This window comes from Gopherus evgoodei, chromosome 2, assembly GCF_007399415.2.
Source record: "Gopherus evgoodei ecotype Sinaloan lineage chromosome 2, rGopEvg1_v1.p, whole genome shotgun sequence".
Lineage (NCBI taxonomy): Eukaryota > Metazoa > Chordata > Testudines > Testudinidae > Gopherus > Gopherus evgoodei.
Window position 1 is genome coordinate 80,210,869 of NC_044323.1, and position 21,265 is coordinate 80,232,133.

Sequence of the window (21,265 nt, forward strand, 5' to 3'; positions counted from 1 at the left end):
CCAGCTCCCGCAAACCTCACAGTAGCTGTTGCACATTGAGTTCTATCAACGCTGTGGACCTGCTGGTTTACTGTTTCCCTCTTTTGGAACTACATGACTATAAGCAAGTGTATACAACCTGCAAAGATTTCTAAACGCACATCCTTTACTCAGAGAGAATCACAAGATGTACAGATCAATGCAGAAATAAGTATCTGCAAGCAAAATCCTTTCTTTCGTATCCTCACTGCTCTGAAATCTCTTTGGGCTTTGGTCAGTCCTTCCAGGGTCCCAAAACCCTCTTCTTCTCTTCTCCTTCCTCCTGCCCACTCTTTCTTTCTTGTGACCCATCTAATCAGTCTCAGACTATCGGTGATGGCTTGCAAGGTTACCGGCTCACCTGGAAGGACTGGCTTCTGTGTGTGGGAGCTAGCTCATAGCCCGTAAGTGCTTGTATTTGAATAGAAGATCCACCAGGGTAATGAACCTTGATTTGTTTTATTCAGCATCTGTCAATGCCATTTGGAAATTTTCAGTCCAGGGTGGAGACAGACTACAGGGAAGGCACAGTGGTCTTGCAAAGAAACGGTGCTCACAATTAAGTGGAGTTGGTAGTCTGATGTAGATAGTCTTGTTGCCAGGCTGTGACTATTTTGTCACCCCAGATTCACTCATTGGAGAACACACTTTTTTTTTAAAGTGAATAGTGCAGTAATAACTGTTCTTTGTAATCTTATTCATAGCCATCAGAACTAATTGAGAGTCACAGGACTTCTTTGTCTTTGGGAGGAGCTCTCATGAAGACAGGAATCTCCTCTGTTCTTGATTCCCCCCTTTTCTTCCCCCCACCTCCCCCGAGCTGTACACATGGGCAGAACTCTGCAGGATTCTTAGAGCTGAGGACACAGACCTGCCATTGTCATTGAACCATGCCTTCATGTCTGACTCTGTATCTGTGGTAGCAGAGAGGGAGTCCTGGGGCAGTGGGAGTGGAGGAGGAGGAGGCAGTCATGGAAGTTCTGTGGCTGAGGTCCCTGGACAGCAGGAGAGAACGATAATTAAAATTATTTCAGCTATTTGAACAGTTGTGGTGGGATTTTAGACTAAATTGTAATTATTTCATAGTTTATGTGGTTGACCAAAATTATTCAAAGAATGAGCTAATGTTGTAAATGCTTTGAATATGAGAATTAAATTATTTAAGGCTTATAAACATAATTACTGAACTCGGTTATAGAAGGTTCTACTTGGGTTAGGGATTTTCCTGAGCTAGGAAGGTGGTGGCTGTAAAAACATTCTTGCATGGAACAATCTTTGCAGCTTACAAAATAGAGGTGAAAAATAATTGGGAAAACTTGGTACAAAGAGTGTCTGATTTCTTGGATGCTCACTGTTAATTTTCTAGCTCTCTTGCACAGAAGGGAAATATTAGGGGGAGGGGAAATGGGAAATTATGTGGGGAGAATTCAAACAGTAACAAAGTGGATGGCAGTTTCCACCTCTTGGAGTATAAGAGCAAGTCTCCTTCTGAACAATGAGGGAGAGATGTGCATTAAAGGTTAACTTTTCAACCTGAAATTATCACAGACACTTTGTAGAGGAGTTAGTCAAAAGAGAGATTAAAATGTGATATCTTTTTTAAAAAAAAAATCTAAAGATTTGGATGGGGAGTGGGGTCTGAGTCATGATTTTTGATTTCTTGAGGTTGGTAGTTTTTGAAAATGTCAATTTGTTCTTTTGGTATGAGAATTGATGATTATCTTATTGACGTGTTCTATATATAACATGAAATTCTCTATCTGCATCTGATAGGCATGATGAGAGCAAGGTCAGAAAAGCCTACTTCAGGTTGGCACAAAAATATCACCCTGATAAGAACCCAGAAGGGAGGGTATGTATTGTATTATGATATGACTTTAGTGTACACTGAGACTTTTTTGAGATTATGGTTTGATGGGTTTGTCTGATTTTTTTTTAATGAATATTTACATCAGAGTTTTCACAGCAAGTCACTTTCTTCCAGAATACACTTGCACAAACTCTAGAGGTTCATAGCATTTTAACTGGAATACTACACGCTTATTAAAAACATTTTCTTCTTCCTCTGAAGAAACAATTAATCTCATTCCATCATGCAAGGAAATGACATCCACTGCATATAATCTTGTGGGTTTCTGAAGGATGAGGCATTTAAATACAAAATAAAGATAATGTGTAACTTTCTTTACAGTAACTACCAAACCTATATGTCTGAGAAAACTGTACTCTTACGGCCCTCTTTTCCACTCAGTTGATTCTACATTGAAGCCATAATGCTAAATTTGTAAAATCTCAGTTTTTTCATTGATAAGACTAAATATCGGATTACACCTTCACTGAAAGACTTAATAGAAGAAAACTGATCTGTGAACCAGAAAAATATTACTATAGTAGCATAGATAGTTAGTTACTATTTTTCAGAGTTTTCTCTGATGTGACACTCCCTTGAAATTTCGTTTGCATTGGAATTATATTGCTAATGTCGTCATTTACCAATTCAAAATCAAAATTAGGGAAAATAGGTTGAAGCCGCAAGTGAGTTTTGAGACTTAGTAAATACTCTGCTTTTGTTGATAACATGTTGACGATGTCCATATTGTTATCTGCAGGATATGTTCGAAAAAGTGAACAAAGCATATGAGTTCTTATGCACAAAATCTTCCAAAGTGGTGGATGGCCCAGATCCAGAGAATATCATCTTAATTCTGAAAGCTCAAAGCATCCTCTTCAACAGACACAAAGAAGGTGGGCATACTGACTCAAATATCGCTTCCACTGTATTTCTCAGAGGAGCTTTTTGAAGCTGCTTTGCGTTATTAATGCATTAATTTTGAAGTTTCTTTTCATGAAATAGTGAAAATATAAAAAAAAATCATGAAATATGGAAGCTTCATATTTAACATAGTAAAAGTTAAATAGGAGGACTTTATCTAGTTTCATGTTTCTCTCTATACTGTGAAAAACATGACATGGACCATGAAATAAGACCACGAAATAAGACTATTCCCATGAAATCTGATGTCCCCTTGTTCCTAGGAGTGCCCCAGCAAACAGAGCTCCTAGTTCCAGCTGGGCTGGGGAGGGACAGGACTTGTCCATCCTCTGCACAGCTGCTCGGCTGGAATGGGGAGACCAGATCCACCTCCCGGTGTCTCCCCTTGCTGCAGGGTGCTCTTGGACTGTGCAATAGTCCCAGAGGTTCCTGCAGCTGGAAGAGGCTTGTGGACGTGAGTCCAATCTTCCCTTCTTCCTAAGAGTGCCCCAGAAAAGGCAGCTCCTAGCTGCTAATCTGGGCAGAGCTGAGGCAGGATAGGACTTGCCCTTTCCCTGCAGTGCTGCTCTTGGGTATCTCTTCCAGCTGCAGATAGCTCTGCACCCCCTTTTCCCCACTCTGTCCAGCTCTGAAGGAAACACAGAAGTGAAGATGGCAACAGGTTTGCAACCCCTACTCACAGTTCCCTTTTGTTGGGACCCCCAGGGTTACAACACTGTGAAATTTCAGATTTTAATATCTGAAAACATGAAATTTACCAATTTTCAAATCCTATGGCTGTGAAATTGACCATAATGGACTGTGAATTTGGTAGGGCCCTAGCTATCATGCTTTCTTGTTGATACCCAATAAAAATACCCAGATATCTAGTAAAAATCTGATAACAGGAAATATAGTAACTTTTTTGTGTCAATCTTGTCAGTGGTGGACCAGGACTTACTTTGACTGTGCTGGAACCTAGTCAAATAATAATTGGCAGTATTGTAATTGTGACTGAAAAGTCATTTTATTCAATTAACATTTTCAGGTGCTTTGAAATAGCAGGAGATGGCAACAAGGCTGAAGGTGAACATTTGGCAATACAATTTTGTTACGTGGTTGTCTGTTTTTGAAAATCACTCATGAAGAAAAGGCTTTTTTCATCAGTTAAATGTCTGACTCTTGCACTCAAAGGTCTCTTATTCTCTGGCAAGACTGAAAGTTGAGTTCTCAAAGAAAATTTTTTTAGTACTTAAGAAATGTCCCTTAGATAGTTCTAAACATAAGTAGTTCATGCTGCACATGTGCACTGTGACTTTCTCATTCTTAAATGTACATCTCTATCCCGATATAACACGATCTGATATAACACGAATTTGGATAACGCGGTAAAGCAGTGCTCTGAGGGAGGGGCGGGTCTCTGCACTCTGGTGGATCAAAGCAAGTTTGATATAACGCGGTTTCACCTATAACACGGTAAGATTTTTTTGGCTCCCAAGGACAGTGTTATTTCCAGGTAGAGATGTACTTAAGATTCTCTGTCCTGTTCTACTCTTTGCAGTATTCAAGTAATCCAAAGAGAGTTGTAAACTGACTGCATCCTGCTAGTCAGGGCTCCCCCTTCTGTTGCCTAGTTGCAAGGACGGGTATTTTCTGCATGTACCAGCTCCAACACCACCCTCCTCCTCTGCAGTCTCTAGCAGCGAGAAGTGATGGTTAATGTGGTCTAATCATTATTGCCTAACAATCCTGAGAGCCCATTGCATTACCATATATGGTAACTTAAACCACAAACATCTTAGTTGTAGAAAATATTTTGTATGCAATATGGCATGTTGCTTAGGGAGCTACAGCTGTATCTCTTGACTTGTGTGGAAAAGGTCACCCATAATATCAATTAGATGTATTGAGCCAAATACTACATTAACATATAGATTGTCTTGTTCTATAGCAAATTAAAAGTTTTTGTTTAGAATTTAACTTAAGTCCATCTGAAACCCGTTCAGAGGGTTTGATGCCTTATGTGAGAAAGTGATGGACTCAAGTTTCAGCAAAGTCATTCTGTAACATTAAAATAAAGAACTTCCACAACTTTCCCAATGTAGTGTTCCCTTACTAAAACTGATTCAATAACATTAACAGTTACTTAATTTCTTGAAGTAGGCTAGACACATGCTGTGAAAGATGGCAAACTGGTTTGTGCATTACTAGAAAATTCTCCAGGGCTACAGAAATAATCCTACTTGTCAGATGAACCAACATTGTGTTCACGCATAGCTTGGCTCTGAAGGAGGAGAAAACGTTTTTGTGAAAGAGTAATTTAGTAATCTGAAGCAGTTTAAGATAAAATCCTCATCCATTAATTAGCAGTGTCTAAATGTGTATCAGATTTGCTACATTTCAGTTTGTTTATCCTTCAGATTTGAAACCTTACAAATATGCAGGCTATCCCATGCTGATTAAGACCATTACTCTAGAAACTTCAGATGATCTTCTGTTTTCCAAGGAATCTCCTTTGTTGCCTGCTGCTGCAGAGCTGGCTTTCCACACAGTCAATTGTTCAGCACTTAATGCAGAAGAGTTACGGAGAGAGAATGGAATAGAGGTAAACCCAAAGAAACTCATAAGCACATCCGTTTTCACAGTTTGTTTGATGGTTACTACTACTTGAATAATCAGCTGAGGGGGAGGGGAGAACAAAATTGATGGTGTAGTGTTATCTGCACATTTACCCACTTCTTTCCTGCAAGAAACATTCTCATTGTTTCTTCTGAAATGGAAGGGGTAGGGAGCAGTAGAGATCTCCTTCTGGAGTAAACTAATTCATCACTTCACAAAGTGGCTCTGAATTGATTTACATAACATTCATCTTCCAGAACAAGTTCTAGTGACTGTTGCATGAAACGGCACTGTCTGTAGTAGGCTTCTGTGTTGTGCTTGTTCTTGTGCAAAAAAAAAAACAAAAAACCCATAAATTGTGACTTGCTTTAAAGGGCGGGAGCAAACCATTTGAGCATGGATTAGTTATTCCAAATGAATACTTCTGAATAGCACATATTGGAGAAGAGGCCACCACTGTAATTCATTGTGCTTGTATTAAGAATCTTCTAAAAACTCCCTTAAGCTATGATGGCAGTGTGAAATGGCTAGATATTTCGCGGGAAATTATCTTTACATGATGGACAATTCATGTGAAGTAGCGTAAATCTCCCTCTATGGATGTAAAATGTCCTTATGAAGCCCAAACAGCGAAAGCAAAATCATTTTGCTGCATAGGACAGCTATTAACCATAACACGAGGTAATAGATTTACAGACCTGTGAAGGCTTTATTGAAACAAAACTTTGCAAGCTTTACTTTTTGCAGAAAGATACTTTCTTTAGGCTTATGATGAATTCTAACCCTTACAGCTTTTTAATCCCTAAAGGTCTTGCAAGAAGCATTTAATCGTTGTGTGGCAGTCTTGACTCGTTCCAGTAAACCCGATGACATGGCTGTACAGGTAAGTAATACAGAAATTGTAAAACAGTACTTAACAGTATGTTGGTTCATACCTTTTGTACTATTTTCTTAAGAGGCTTTGTGCAGCTAATACAAAGTTTTTTTAATAGAAATTTGCATGTCCTTCTCCTGTTCAAGGGATATGCAGTACATTACATTATTTGTGTGGCTTAAGAACGTGTTTCTGTTTGTAGGTATGTGGGCATATAAGCAAGTGTTACAGTGTGGCAGCTCAGTTTGAGGAGTGCAGAGAAAAGATCACTGAAATGCCTAATATCATCAAGGATCTCTGTAGAGTGCTATATTACGGGAAGGTAAGATCTCCTGGCTTACTACCTAAGCTGTTGTAGTGTTCTTGTTTTATATTTAAGCGTTGTAAATACGGTACCAAAAAATGAGCTGCTGTATGAGACTAATTCTCAAAATACGTTTTTATAAAAACTGTTTTGTTAATTTCCCAGTAATACAGATACTTGCTGTCTGACACACATATAAAGCTTGGACCACACATACACTTGCACTGATTTAACTAAAGGTGTAATTTTTTTTAAAACAGGCTAATTAAATGGTGCAGATTACCTGTGTAGATTCTTACATATGTTTAGCTTGCACCTATAAGTTTTATTATATCTAGCTTATATTGCTTTTTTCACCTTTCAATTCCGTCTGTAAATTACAGGATGCAAGCTATACCCAGACAAGTCTGGTTTAAACAGATTAGATCATCTACAGCAGGTTTTGCCTTAGTTTAATCAAATTGGTTTGAAAACCAGTGCAGCTTGTGTGGAGACCAATCCATACATTCTGACTCCAAGTATTTCCATTTAAATTTAAATCCTAGTCTTTGATTCTACTGTTCTTGTACTTCCCTGTCTGCCAATTATAGTAGATGAAAATGCTACCTGTCAGAATATTTCTCAAATTGGTGAGAAGGGAGTAGCGGGCCACCATCCTAGCTTATCTTCCACACTGGGGGCCAAATTCTGTTCTGTTTCACAGCTCTAAGAACCAGAAACTCCATGGGTTTTAATGGTATTACTCTGAATTTAAAGTTATGTAACAAAGCAGAATTTCACCAGTAACTACTTATTCAATTACCTAGGCAGACTGTTTTTATTTTTACTCTAATTTTACTTTATCTTCTAAAAGTAGAAAAAAATCAAGTCTAAATTCCTTTAGCTGGTGGTTTAAAATAGCATTGCTGCGCTAGGAAGAAAATGGCACAGCTGATATAAGGAACAAAATCTAAAGCTCTGACTTAAAACATAAAATGAATCGTAAACCTTCAAAAACTGACCTACAAAATCCAAAGCTGGTATAATTACTTAAGGTTACTTCTGCCTCACTTTGAAATTAAAAAGAAACGCAATCAGCTGAGAACGTAGTAAAAGCGTTTTTGAGTGACATCCATTTGAAAGCTCTTTCAAAACACAGTAGAATTTAAAGATTTTACTTTCCGTTAAACAGATCTTTGCAATGCTTAGTGCAGTCTATCAGTTAAGAACTTCATGTGAAGTGCTTGAGATATATCAGGGTAAAGGTGTAGTTGACTAACGCGACCCAATATAACACGGGTTCACATACAAGGCAGTAAAGCTCTGACACGCTGCTCTGAGCAGCATGTTAAGGGTGCCAGGCCAGGCTGGGGCCAAGGAGTTCGATAAGGGGCAAAGGGTGTCAGGGGCTCTCCTTCCCCCCACCCTGGAGGACAGGAGCTGTGGGAGGGCACTTTTGGGGGTCCCACAGTCCCAGAGTGGCCCGGGGGATTATCGGGGGGCCGGGAGCAGCCTGCTCTACTTCCCTTGCCCCAGCCGAGTCGCTCGGGCAAGGAGTTTGGGGAAGGGGATTCCCCCCCCTGCACTCGCCAGCAGTGGCGGAAGTGGAACAGCCTGGCCCTAAGCCATTCCACTCTGCCAGCTGCAGCACTCTGCTTCCCGCTGCAGGTGGGTACAGGGGGGCATTCTTTCCTCAATCTTCCCGCACTCACCTGCGGCAGGAAGCGGAGTGATGCGGCCCCAACCCGCTCCACTTCCCTTGCCCCACTCTGAGCCGTGTCGCTGCGGGGCGGATGGGGAAAGATCCTGCACTTGCCTGTCTGGCGGGAAGTGGAGCGCCATGGCTGGGAGCTGGCAGAGTGGAGCTGTCTGGGTCTGGGCTGGGCTGCTCCGCTTCCTGCTGCCAGTGAGTGTAGGGAGGTTGGGGAAAGAATGCCCCCCCTGTACCCACCTGCGGTGGGAAGTAGAGTGACACGGCTCCAGCCCGCTCCACTCCGCCAGCTCCCAGTTGTGGCGGTCCTCTCCCCGCCAGGCAGGTGAGTGCAGAACCTTTCCCCAGCCACCCCCCAGTGACATGGCTGGGGCTGGGACAAGGAAAGCAGAGCAGGCTGGGGCCACTTTGCTCCACTTCCTGCCACAGGTGAATGCGGGGAGCATCCTTTCCCCAACCTCCCCGCACTCACCGGCAGCAGGAAGTGGAGTGCCGCAGCTGGGAGGCGGCAGAGTGGAGGAGGCTGGGGCTGGGCTGCTCTGCTTCCCGCCACTGCCAGTAAGTGCCTGTTGGGGTGGGGAGGGGGGAGTTGATAGGAGTTGGAGCAGTCAGGGGACAAGGGGGTTGGCTAGGAGGTGAGGTTCTAGGGGTGATTGGGGTGGGAGTCTCTCTGGAGGAGTGGTCAGGGAACAAGGAATGGGGGTGGGGGGCAAGGAATGGGGGCAGGGGGCAAAGCAAGTTTCACTTATAATGCAGTGAGATTTTTTTTGTCTTCAGAGGACTGAGTTATAGTGTGGTAGAGGTGTATTAGACTGCTCCTACAGAACATCACTGCAGAAGTAAATGTATATAACTATTCTCTTTTTAAAGAGCTATTTTAGATGAGCTCTTCAAAATTTATTTCTAAAAGGAAGTATAGAATAATTTTTTTGTTCAAATTGTAATACAAATCAACAAATAAGTTCATGCTGAGCAATGTGGAAAAATTGCAGACTGGAGTCTATTAAAGCAACTTGTAGCAGAAGTAGTCCATCTTGATTGCACTACGTGAGGGAATGCAAAGTCTGACCTTGCTGTTTTTTGCTTCTGAATACAGTGAAATCTTTATCAAAACCCTGGTTAACCAAAACTCAATTATTTGAAGGTCATGTGGAGCTCAGAGTAACCAGAATATCCATTCTGCTGAAAACTTTCAAAATGTTTTTGTTCTGAAGTGGAACAAAGTCAAAAATGGAAAATTTTTTCACAGAACAGAGATTTTTGGAAGAACCCTAATTTCCAGATGCCTGACTGGCTCCTTGCCTCCCTAGTTCTTACACGAGGACAGCTCACTAGCTGCTGGGGAGCAGAGGCTCTCTTGACACCAGTCACTCCAGCTGCTGGCCAGCTGCACAGGAGACTGGGCTCTGAAGAGGCACTGCTCCCCAGCAGCTGGGCAGAAAGGTTGCAGAGGATCTTGAGAGCTGGCTGGCCTAACTGAGCAGGCAGACAGCCCAACTGCCTGGCTTCCATTACATCAGGATTTTCTGACAGAAAACTGTTCTGCTGGAAAATTTTCAACCAGCTCTATCCATATGTCCCCTGAAGCTTTATGTAGATGCTTATGCTGAAGATGTGAACACCATAAGCCTTTCTTTCTCTCTCCTTACCCCCCCTCCTCCCCGGTAGACTTCAAATGTCATCAGTTTGCAGATCGTTAGTATCTTGCCCATTATATTTAGATTCAAAATCTTAAACATGAAATTTTTCTTAAACCAAAACATTGTTCCTGTTGATGAACTTGCTGGTATGCTATTTAACTTTTTCCTTTCAGTTAAAATTTTCTTCAGTCACCAAAAATACTGAATGCCAGTTCTCCTTCATTCCTCAGAACAGTCCACGAGTGGCTTCCTTGGGAGTGGAATGTGTCAGTTCATTTGCTGTTGATTACTGGCTACAAACACATTTGTTTCAAGCTGGAATTTTGTGGTATTTACTCGGTTACCTTTTTAACTATGATTATACACTAGAAGAGAGTGGCATTCAGAAGAGTGAAGATTCTAATCAGCAGGTAATATTTATGAGCAATTTATAATTGACTTTATTTCAGACTTTACGATGGATGTTGGTTACCATATCTTGGGAGGTGGTAATGCATTTCCTGAATAATAATGCTTAAACTTAAGTGAATTTGTTTCTGGTGACTGTACATACGTTTCTCTTGTAATAGAATTTGTTGGGAATAGATTATGGAAGTGCCAGCTGAGACTCATTAGCTGAGGTTCAGTTATTAGCTTGTATAGCACAGATACAAACTCTGTTAGGTATGAAAAATACAACATTTCCCCAAATTACATGTCTTTGAGTTAAAAATTACTTGCATCTAATCTGGAACTATAAATGCTAAAATGCTTTAACTGTAACCATGTGATAATTGTATGGTGTCATACAGGGCAGAGGTAATATGGTTTGGGTGACCTAAATGTGCACTTCCATATCTTATGTTAGAATTTCTTACGCATAAGCATGTTAACTCTATATTTTCTAGCTTACAGTGCTTGGTTTTGGGATAATTACAACATCCCTGTAACGTATATTACAATAAATTATTGATGGTGTTAATTTTTTTATGGGACTAGATAAAATGATATGATCAAGATAGGCCATAAACAACATTATCCACCTATAGTACAGATTTTCCCAGTAGAAAAATAAGCAGGAAAATACTAGATGCAGATAGTCCAGAACTGAAGAAGTAGCTTGTTAGTTGTTGGAAACACTACTTTTCTCTAAAAAAACAAAAAAAAAAACAACCTCTTAGACTAATATTAGCACCATAAAAGGCTTCTTCATAGCAGAATTATATAACTTCAGCTGGTTGTAAAACCCATGGGTTGGGATCAATGAGGAGCTTTGCCAGAATGCAAAAAAGATGCTCTTTTAGTGCACTGTTGAATCATTATACAAAGGTTTACATATCTCATAAAAATGTCTTTGTTCTAGAAATGGCTATTCTTTGGTCAACTTTTCTCTTAAATTATGAATTAAGAAATTTTCATTTCAGTTTAAAGCCCCAAATTCATCTAGTTTTCTTCATGGGCTTTACACAGGTAGATGCAGACAAACTATATTGGTGTAACCTGTCAATAACTATTAGTATCTCTTACTGTTCTGCAACACCTAGTGCTATGCCAAGATGTATGCATATTTTTGTCTGTCAAGGTTGGCGCATAAACAAGAAGTAAACCCAAGGGAACTGAATTTGCTTATGATCATGCAAGGCATAAAAAAAGCATTGGACAAATTATTTTCAAGAGGTGGTTTTTAAAAAGGTAGCTGATACTTCTCTTTAGCCAGCTTGAGTTTTCTGTTCAAGTTCAGTAATAGGATTGATCTTTTTAAAATGTATGTATTTTTCATTTACAGGAAGTAGCCAATAGTCTCGCCAAACTCAGTCTTCTTGCTTTGAGTCGTCTTGGAGGGTATTTGTGTGAAGAACAAGTTACACCTGAAAATCCAGCAATAAGGAAAAGCTTGACTGGAATGCTGACACCATATGTTGCAAGGAAACTTGCTGTGGCTGCTCCTACTGAGGTACAAGAATGTTTAAGGCAACCAGAGTGTTGACATTATGTAAAACAAATAACATACAAGAAATGATTTTTGTTTATTAAAAACTTACTTGTTAGCCACAGTAATAAGTAAACCAGAGCAGCCTGAATACTGAGAAATGAAGTGCAATTTGATAACCATTTCCCAAGTAAATGACTTAACTTCTGATATTTAGAACTGAACTCTACTGATTTTTATGAATGTTTTTAGAACAGTACCTAGGTAACAGTGATTATCTAGTCAATTTTTTACAATCTTAATAAAAATTCAAGTCTTGAATTGACCAACGATACAGGTGAACACCCTTACGCCAAAATGTATGACAGGTATAGCACTTTGCAGCACAAATATGGAAACAGAAAGTGAATTCAGGGTTTGCAGGTGCCAGCGTTTGGAATAGACAGCATGATGTGGGGAAACAAAAGCCAATGCAAGGGCAGAATTTAAAGACTTCAATGTTTAAAAGAAAGGAGCAACAATGCACAGAAGGATAAGAGCAGCAGGGAAGTTGGAGGCTAATAAAATTATCTGAGTAAATTATGGGGTGGGTGGTGGGAGCATGGGAAGGAACAGGAGACAAGTTTGTAGTTAGAGGTAAGTGACAAAGCAGACAATGTTTTAATTAAAAAAAAAAAAAAAAAAAAAAAGTGACTAATATGAGTGTGAAGTAATACCAAAGCTGCAGGTGGATTCTCACTTAAACATGCTTTCCAAGAGTTCTGAAATGGATGTCACTTGTGTGGGTGAGGAGCTGAGATGAGGAAGATGGCAAACCAGGCCTTGCAGTATGGGTATGGTGGAGAGTATATAACCATTTGGAGGAAGAAAGGGAGAAGAGCCAGATGGAATGCTCCGCAAAGGAAGTGAGGAAAGACTCTCTCCATTTAGCCCCTCACACCATTTACTGTTCAGTGCCTTTGCTCTGATGATTGGGAGAGTGGAGAGAACAAAGGAGAGGACAGTGACTGAGTCCTCAGCTGGGTTTCAGGGAGTACAAGGAAGTAAAGGTGATGGTTCAAGGTAAGCTTATTTGGAGTTGGAACAGGCAGAGGACAGTGGGAAGTGGTAAAGTACAAGTATGAGGTTGTCAGTCATCTCTTGAAATGTGTGAGGGGGATGGGGCTGGAAAAGAGCATGAAGAGGAGATCATAGGGATGAAGAAGGTGAAGGGAGGAAGGTGACTTCAAACAGCTAGTATGGAAGGGAAAGGAAGCATTTGCAGACTAGGGGGTAATATTGAAGCCCGAACGCAGGTCCAAGGGAAAGAGTTACCGCAGAGGCTATGAAGGTGTGCTGCTTCTAGTTGCTAGCTGCAGGGGGGAGCTGCTGCTGTTTGGTTTCTGGCATGTGTGCGTGGGAAGAAGAGATGGAAAAACTGCATGCAAAACCAGCATTTATAATATGCATGCATACTTTCTGGCAAGTATCACTTCTCTCTGTTCTCTCCCCCCTCCACCCCCTCTCCAAAAAAAAAATTGTATCTGAAAAATTTGGCCTTAAGCCTACTCCTGAAATCCAAGATCTAGCCGGTGGGCCACATAAGCTGAACCAGATCTTCACAAAAGCCATAGTTCCCCTACTCCATTCACACCCCCCTCCCTCGTATGATCTTTCCTCCTGGAACAGTGTTAAAACTCTGAATTTGCTTTTCGTGTAGAATTGTTAAACCCACTTATTTGCCTAAACTCCTTATGCTGTCTTCTAGATTCTGAAGATGCTCAACAGCAACACAGAGAGCCCCTACTTGATCTGGAACAATGGGACAAGAGCTGAACTTCTTGAATTCTTGGAATCGGAACAAGAAAGCATGATAAAAAGAGTGAGGCACTTTTCTAAAATTTGTATGATAGAGGCCTTTCTCTAGGTTGCTTAAATAATCTGGTGTCCTCACATTATAGGAAGCTTTTTAAAGCTCAGGAAAAATCTGCTCATGCCGTTTTAATTATCCTGCCACTGAGCGAAACCTTACACTGGCCATCTTCTCAGATACTTTTGCTTGAACTGCTTTATTTTACAAACTTAAAACATATTTGTATGAAGTCTTATGCTGCTTTTGCCTTGTTTGTGTTTCCATTGGAAATAATGGAGTCTCAGCAGTTAACTCTTTTTCCATACCTCTATACAATGTTTTTCTTTATATGGTGGGTCATTTTGTAAATATATTTAACAAGACATAATTTTTTTTCTTAGAGTGAGTGTGACAAAAGCTATGGATCTGAATTTGTCTTCAGTGACCATGCAAAAGAACTTATTGTGGGAGAGATTTTTGTTAGAGTTTACAATGAAGTCCCTACTTTTCAGCTAGAGGTGAGATTTTTTTCATTTTGCTATTTGTGGAGAAACTTCAAGCTGGTCTTTCAAATGGTACGTACTTAATGAATTTAAACCAAACTCCTATTCCAAAGGGCATCAAGAGTTAATACTGCCCAGGAAATGTTACACACAAGCTTTTATGATTTCTTAAAAAAAGATGGTGATGCTTGGTCACATCATCAAACTCTTAACAGGTTTTACCTATAGTTAAACTGTAATACTATCATGTCAGAAGAGGGAAAAATGGGTAAGACGATAAGACTGGTGTGAATATACAATAGTTATCCACTGAGGATCAGAACCTTCTGCTAAATTGGAAAGGAATCCTAGCTAGATCATGCACTGGTAGAACAAGAGGTTCTAGTAGGGAGCAGTTGAGAATCACCACTGTACTGAATTTGGATATGGCTTTTGGCCATATATTCCTTAAGTATGAGCTTGCTGTACAATGCAGTTCAATACTTCTAGTGCAGAATGCATTGTACATGTTTTTGAAATAATTAAGATTCTTATGTACACTCACTGATCTCTTCATTATTTCAAGTTTCCAAAAGCATTTGCTGCAAGCCTTTTGGATTACATTGGCTCACAGGCACAGTACCTTCACACGTTAATGGCTATCACACAGACTGGGAAAGTAGAGTCTGATCAACATGGAGACCGGTTACGGAGGGTTGAAATGGCATTGGAGGCTCTGAGAAATGTCATAAAACATAACCCAGGTAAATTTAAACATGTTGAATTAATCAATAAGCAACACCTTGGAAATTACCTTTTATAGACTTATTTTAGATATATGAATCTAGCAATAAACCTGTGCTTGTTGCCAAGCTATAGAGATTCATGCTGCTGGCTAGCTAGTTGTCTTAAAAGGAGTATTTCTGGAATACTTTTAACACATCTTTAAATAGTTTAACAGCAGCATTGGTAGAATTCTTTGCTTTTCTTGGCTAGGAAAGTAGTGAATTTCACTGAGACGGTGTTTTGTTAGTTTCCCTTTTCTTGCTGTTGGTACATCAATCCTGCAGAAATCTACTTTAACCACGGAGTAAAGTCTCTTCAGCTTTTTTAGTCACTATGGTAAAAAGGGGTGTGAATACATGTGCCTAGCGTAGTGAAATATCAGGGTCATTTTGCAAAATTATTGTACTGTGTTCAATGGTTTATTGAAAACCAACCCACTTCAAAAAAAAAAACAACAAAACAAAAACCTGACCTAGCATAGCTCTGTTTAAAGGATGGAATCCCAGGGATGGTAGAAAATGTTTTAGTATTTTGAGGGAAGACACTCTTCAAATACACTGGATTGCTAAATTTTTAATTTAGTTTTATGGAAACTATTACTAGAGGAAAACTTACTAGAAATTCTGAATTCATGTCTTCAAATGTGCAATAATACTACAACACTGAAGTTTTCTTGGAGTGGTGGGGGTGCAGCCTAGAAGTATTCAGAAGTAGAGAAAAATGACTGCTTTTGTTAAAAGTTCTATCTGCAGAATAGACTATTCTGAAGGGGCCAAAGACGGGATGAGAGTTTTGGTGAACTGCTACATATTATGTTCTGTGTAACCAAGCTGAGCTTTCATTTAGCTGTTGTGTGGTGTGAGGGGATTTTTTGTTTTTGTTTTAAAGTCTTTCCAGAACAGCCTGGGTTCTAATCAGATACTCTGACTATTGCAGACTGAAACTGAAGATAAAAATTAATGTGCCTAAAGCAAGGGTTGGCAACCGGTGGCACATGATTTGATTTTCAGTGGCACTCAAACTGCCCGGGTCCTGATCACTGGTCCAGGGGGCTCTCATTTTAATTTAATTTTAAATGAAGCTTCTTAAACATTTAAAAAACTTTATTTACTTTTACATACAACCATAGTTTAGTTATATATTATAGACTTATAGAAAGAGACCTAAAAATGTTCAAATGTATTACTGGCACACGAAACCTTACATTAGAGTGAATAAATGAAGACTCGGCATACCGCTTCTGAAAGGTTGCTGAACCCTGGTCTAAAATGGAACTGTTTCTCTGTGTTCCTTCAAAGGGGGCTTGCTGTCAATGCTAACTTTTTTGGAATCTGTTGAACATAAAGAGAATTTTTTGCGAAATGAATTTAAAAATATTGAAAATTGGCTATTTCTTAAAAAAAAAGTGGTTTTTTTTTTTTCCTCCCCTGTTGCTGACTTTAAGGGCCTTTTCTTTAAGGAAGAGTGGGCAGTTCTAAAAGGGAAGTGCTGTGAAATGCACAAAATAAACAGGAAAAATCCAGGAAACTACTACAACTGAAATTAGTCACATTTCTGCTTCCAGTGTTACTTGTAACGCATGAGATGACTAATGTCCCTACAAGTAGTGAAAGCTCACTTTGGAAAAGATTAGAACTAAGTGCTCTCTAAATTTAATTCTTAAAACACTGAAGGTCGGCATGTTAGCAGTTCTGCAGTTGACAGGTAGCAAGTTCTTGCAGAGATGACCACGGGGTAGGATTGTTTTGAAAGTATTTGTTTGAAATGGAGACTGAACATTTGTGTCAAATGTATGTTAACTCTGTAGAAGTGGACTAACTTTTTGTAACAGCAGAAGAAAGGAAGTAGCTAAATGTCTGGAAAACAGTTTGAACTAGATACGTTTTAACTGATAGTTTGAAATAAGAACAGGAGTACTTGTGCCACCCTAGACTAACAAATTTATTTTAGCATAAGCTTTCGTGGGCTACAACCCACTTCATCGGATGCATAGAATGGAACACACAAACAGGAGATATTTATACATACAGAGAACATGAAAAGGTGAAAGTACGCATACCAACTGTAAGAGTCCAATCAATTGAGATGAGCTATCATCAGCAGGAGGAAAAAAACCTTTTTTGAAGTGATAATCGAGAACCCATAGAAGGTGTGAGGAGAACTTAACATCGGGAAATAGATTCAATTAATGTAATGACCCAACCATTCCCAGTCTCTGTTTAAACCTAAGTTAATTGTATCTAATTTGCATATTAACTCAAGGAAATGTATTTGATTTTAACTGAATTCTCATGCTTGGCAGGTGCTTGCCAGTTCCTGCAACCTTGAAACTACATAAATACATCCTATTTTTTTATCTACTCAGTACTTGGTTTTCCAAGAGTGCCATTCTAATGGGACAAAACCTATATTGATCCCCTTTCTTTGATAGAGCTATTTTTCATGTTGGCTTAGTGCTTTCACAGTTGGACTTGCAGGCAGCTTCTTCAGATATTTTATGCATGGTTACTTATTTGTATTGCAGTAGCTAAGAGTCCTGGTTATGTACCAGGCCCCCATTTTACAAACACAAAGACAGTCTATGCTCCAGAGAGCATAGACTTGTAAAGTAATTCATACTGTGTATAACACTGATTGGGAAGCTCTTCAGTAAGTGTTCTTTCCAATGTAAAATAACTTCTTCCTCCTTTATAGGTTCTGAGTGTGAATGCATAGGTCACTTTAAGCTGATATTCTCTCTTCTGCGTGTCCATGGAGCTGGCCAAGTGCAGCAGTTGGCTTTAGAGGTAAAAACATTGCTTAAGCAATATTTTTGTGTACCCAACCCGCGGTACCCAATCTCATGGATGCTGAGTGTAGTTTGTTGCATAGATGAGCCAGGTACACCAAGCAAGTTAAGAAATTGCATTTTTTATTTGCAAATAGAAACTGTTCTGTTAAAATCTGTCAAATATCCATCATAACTTGCTCCTATTTAAAATCGTGACTTCATTCTAAGCTTACAGTTTCATATGGTAGTTCCTGAACATTGGGATGTACACTTGAATACTGACTGTTTTAGGATATACTAGGAAAAAATTCAGTTTCTAACGTTTGTGTATCAAACAGCTACCAAATAGATCTTGAAGCTAGAGAGAGATCTAACAATAATTTAGGCTAGTTTAACCATAGCCAAAAACTTTAACATATATGTATTTTTAGGAATTAACACCTTCATTGTACGTGTCCTTGTAAAATTTCAACATTGGGTTTTGAATCTAGGTTTATTACACATACTGGAGACTACTGTGCTATTGTAGTGCTTAGAAGTCCTGACAGAGACTCGGAGGGTGGGGTGGTCCCGTTGTGCATATACATAGTAGGATAGTCCCTGCCTTGAAGAGTAAGCTAAATACTCCTGACAAAGCTGACAGTGGCACGGGCCAAGGAACATACTGGCCATCACTTCCGCTGCTCCAGGCCAATGGGAGCTGCTGAACTGTGGCCAGTAGGAGCCGCGATCGGCCGAACATGCGGACGCGGCAGGTAAACAAACCGGCCTGGCCCAGCAGGGGCTTTCCCTGAACAAGTGGCAGAACAAGTTTGGGAGCCACTGATCTAGCAATTTGCCAATAAATTTTACTTCTTTCTAATGATTCATGCTTTTGATATTTTGCAGGTGGTGAACATAGTGACTTGTAACCAGGAATGTGTTAACAATATTGCTGAGGCAATGGTTCTTTCCAACTTACTGACTCTCCTGCATTCCCTGCCTTCAAGTATGTACTGGGCAGTTGCTTTTTAGAAAGAGTTTTTTTTTGTGTGTAAAAAAAACCAAACAAATTTGTGAAAAGTTAATGATTTGGAATGCAACTAGGTGAACTTGTAACTTGATCCTGAGAAGAACCTTAATGTTGTAATATGCATGACCTGGATACCCATTTTATACACTTAACTTTTGGTTCAGCTCAAACACATGTCTTAAGCATTTAGATTTCAAGCTTTTCATTTTGGGAAACGTACAATTAACACTTCTTTGACATTCACTTTATAAACTGAATACCTCTTTCTACAATTCTAAAATCTATAAATTGTACAATATCTCAGTTTTTGTAGTTTCCACTCATTGGTCTTCACCTGAATGACAACTGTGCTGTGAACTTGATAAAGGAAATTTTAGATAGATAGAACATACTTGCCTAACTGGAATTTAGTCAGGACTCTAGGCCTGCCATCTCTACCTTGTACTTACTTTCAAATCCTTTCTGTCAAATTCTCATTAGGTAGGCTTCATTTTTTACTCATGATGATGCTTTCCAGGAACCAGTTCTTTAGGAGGAAAAACTCCTTGGTTGGCTTAACACCAGAACTGAAGTGTTCTGTTCTTCATAGCGCTCAGTCCAATAAATCTTGTATGGAAGAACTGATCATAACAGCAGGCATAGTTTCTCTAATATTTGTTTCATCTTGACAGGTCGGCAGCTTGTTCTTGAAACTCTCTATGCCCTGACATCTAGTACAAAAATAATTAAAGAGGCCATGGCAAAAGGTACAGTATTCTGTGAATGGCTGATAAAATAGACTTGTATGAAGTGAAGATCAAAACTGTTGCAGACATGGTGGTGGGAGCTTTAGCTCTGCTACTGAGAACAGTGTATAACTAGTGGCTGCTGTGATCTGGAAAAACCTAAACATTTTCCCCATTTTTCCAAACAGGTGCTTTAATCTACTTATTAGATATGTTCTGCAATTCAACACATCCACAGGTCCGAACCCAGACAGCAGAGCTTTTTGCCAAAATGACTGCAGATAAGCTTGTGGGTCCAAAGGTGAGTGAGAGTGAATTAAAAAAGTTACTATGTTATTTTTCACACAAAGGACTTGGTGTCCCTGAAATCAAAGAAGAGGTACTGAACAACTCCAAATTCAGTCAACTTTGAAGAGTTAAATGTAGTTTACTACACCTGCTTCCCCCCCCGCCCCAGCTGCCTCTCCCCCCCATCTCAAAACAGCTTTTGTGGGCTCACAAGATTTTCTTAAGCTTGTCTCCTCTGCTTGTGAAAGACTCAAGCATGGGAAACTGATTGTAGAACAACAGGGAAACTGGCTAGAAAAACCGAATGTTTCTCTAATCTTTCAGTTATAGTAACATTAGGTATTTGTCTGAAAACATTTTACCTTTTGTAATGTGATTAGATTGCAATGTTCCGTGAAGCGTCCATAAGAACAGATATGTTTCATGTGATGGCAAGAGTACTTGATAAGATATAGATCACATTGGTAGATCTAGAGGGAGATGGATTTAGGCAATAGCAGTTTCCAGTATGTAAAATCATTGATAGGGACAAAAGGCTTCTTTTCAGGAAGGAGACTAAAGGGTAGATGCTCAATAGAGGATGAGATTGAAGACCCTGAAAATCAAACTTGCATATCAAAAATGTCAGCTTTTTTTCCATCTTTATGTAAAGAGAAAATATATAACTGAAATGAATTACTGTCATTTTATAACTTTCTAATTGAGATCTGAGTATAAAATCTCAAATTCACTGATAACCAGCATAACAAAGACGTGATCTCAGATTTTGTTTTCTGACAGATTTTGTCATTGGGTGCCTGCATTTGAGATGCCGTTTCTTATTCTGAAATTAATGGTTGGGTTTTTATACCAGATAGCTTATTAACTGAAATAGACATAAAATTGAGTTTGAATGATGCTTTCTCTTATCAGACAGAAGTATTTTGACATAGTCATGTACAAATACATGAATTTTAAAAAGAGAAAAAAAAAACTTTACATAGGAAGACCTTTTATGATGCCATTGAGTTTAACTGTTATGGTGTTTGATATTATAAGATGGCGGATTGCTTTTCTTTTGCAGGTTAGAATTACACTAATGAAGTTTCTGCCTGGAGTCTTTATGGATGCCATGAGAGATAATCCTGAAGCTGCTGTTCATATTTTTGAAGGAACGCATGAAAATCCTGAGTTAATTTGGAATGATCTCTCCAGGGAGAGAGTATCAGCAACCGTTCGAGAAATGATGCTAGAGTATGTAGACTTACTGTATAAATAGCTACTGTATTTGCTAAGTGTGATACACTTGTGTAGCAGTTTGATTCCTTAAGGTCATTCTCATCAATTAACAGAAATATCCATTTGTGACAAAATTTGAGTTCTGCTTGATTAAAAAGTAGAGAAGGCTTAAGGCAATGCCTTCCAGCAGAGCATGTGGGTTGAATAGAGCCTCAGCACAACTGTGAATAATAAGTACCAAGCAATGCAGCGCATATAACTGCCACCTGATGGCCACTCGCTGCCTATGAAGCTCCAAAGAAAAAGAAGGCACCTAGTTCTGTGTGCTCTCTCAGCCCAACAGGTCA

At 39.5% G+C, this 21,265-nt stretch overlaps 1 protein-coding gene across 3 annotated transcripts in view; it reads left to right on the plus strand.

Moving 5' to 3' along the window:
• The window catches only part of DNAJC13 (DnaJ heat shock protein family (Hsp40) member C13), a 106,460-nt gene that overhangs the window by 70,885 nt on the left and 14,310 nt on the right, over positions 1-21,265 (plus strand). For all 3 annotated transcript variants that reach the window (XR_003998858.1, XM_030551106.1, XM_030551107.1), the window contains 15 exons: positions 1,792-1,870; positions 2,628-2,763; positions 5,191-5,375; positions 6,198-6,272; positions 6,466-6,585; positions 10,128-10,307; positions 11,663-11,830; positions 13,554-13,667; positions 14,039-14,155; positions 14,706-14,883; positions 17,600-17,691; positions 18,564-18,663; positions 19,359-19,433; positions 19,601-19,713; positions 20,764-20,933. Coding sequence is in view for 2 of the 3 variants with exons in the window: in XM_030551106.1 (XP_030406966.1) it covers positions 1,792-1,870; positions 2,628-2,763; positions 5,191-5,375; positions 6,198-6,272; positions 6,466-6,585; positions 10,128-10,307; positions 11,663-11,830; positions 13,554-13,667; positions 14,039-14,155; positions 14,706-14,883; positions 17,600-17,691; positions 18,564-18,663; positions 19,359-19,433; positions 19,601-19,713; positions 20,764-20,933 (1,902 nt within the window). In the remaining variant the exon portion in view is untranslated. The remainder of the gene's footprint in view (positions 1-1,791; positions 1,871-2,627; positions 2,764-5,190; positions 5,376-6,197; positions 6,273-6,465; positions 6,586-10,127; positions 10,308-11,662; positions 11,831-13,553; positions 13,668-14,038; positions 14,156-14,705; positions 14,884-17,599; positions 17,692-18,563; positions 18,664-19,358; positions 19,434-19,600; positions 19,714-20,763; positions 20,934-21,265) is intronic.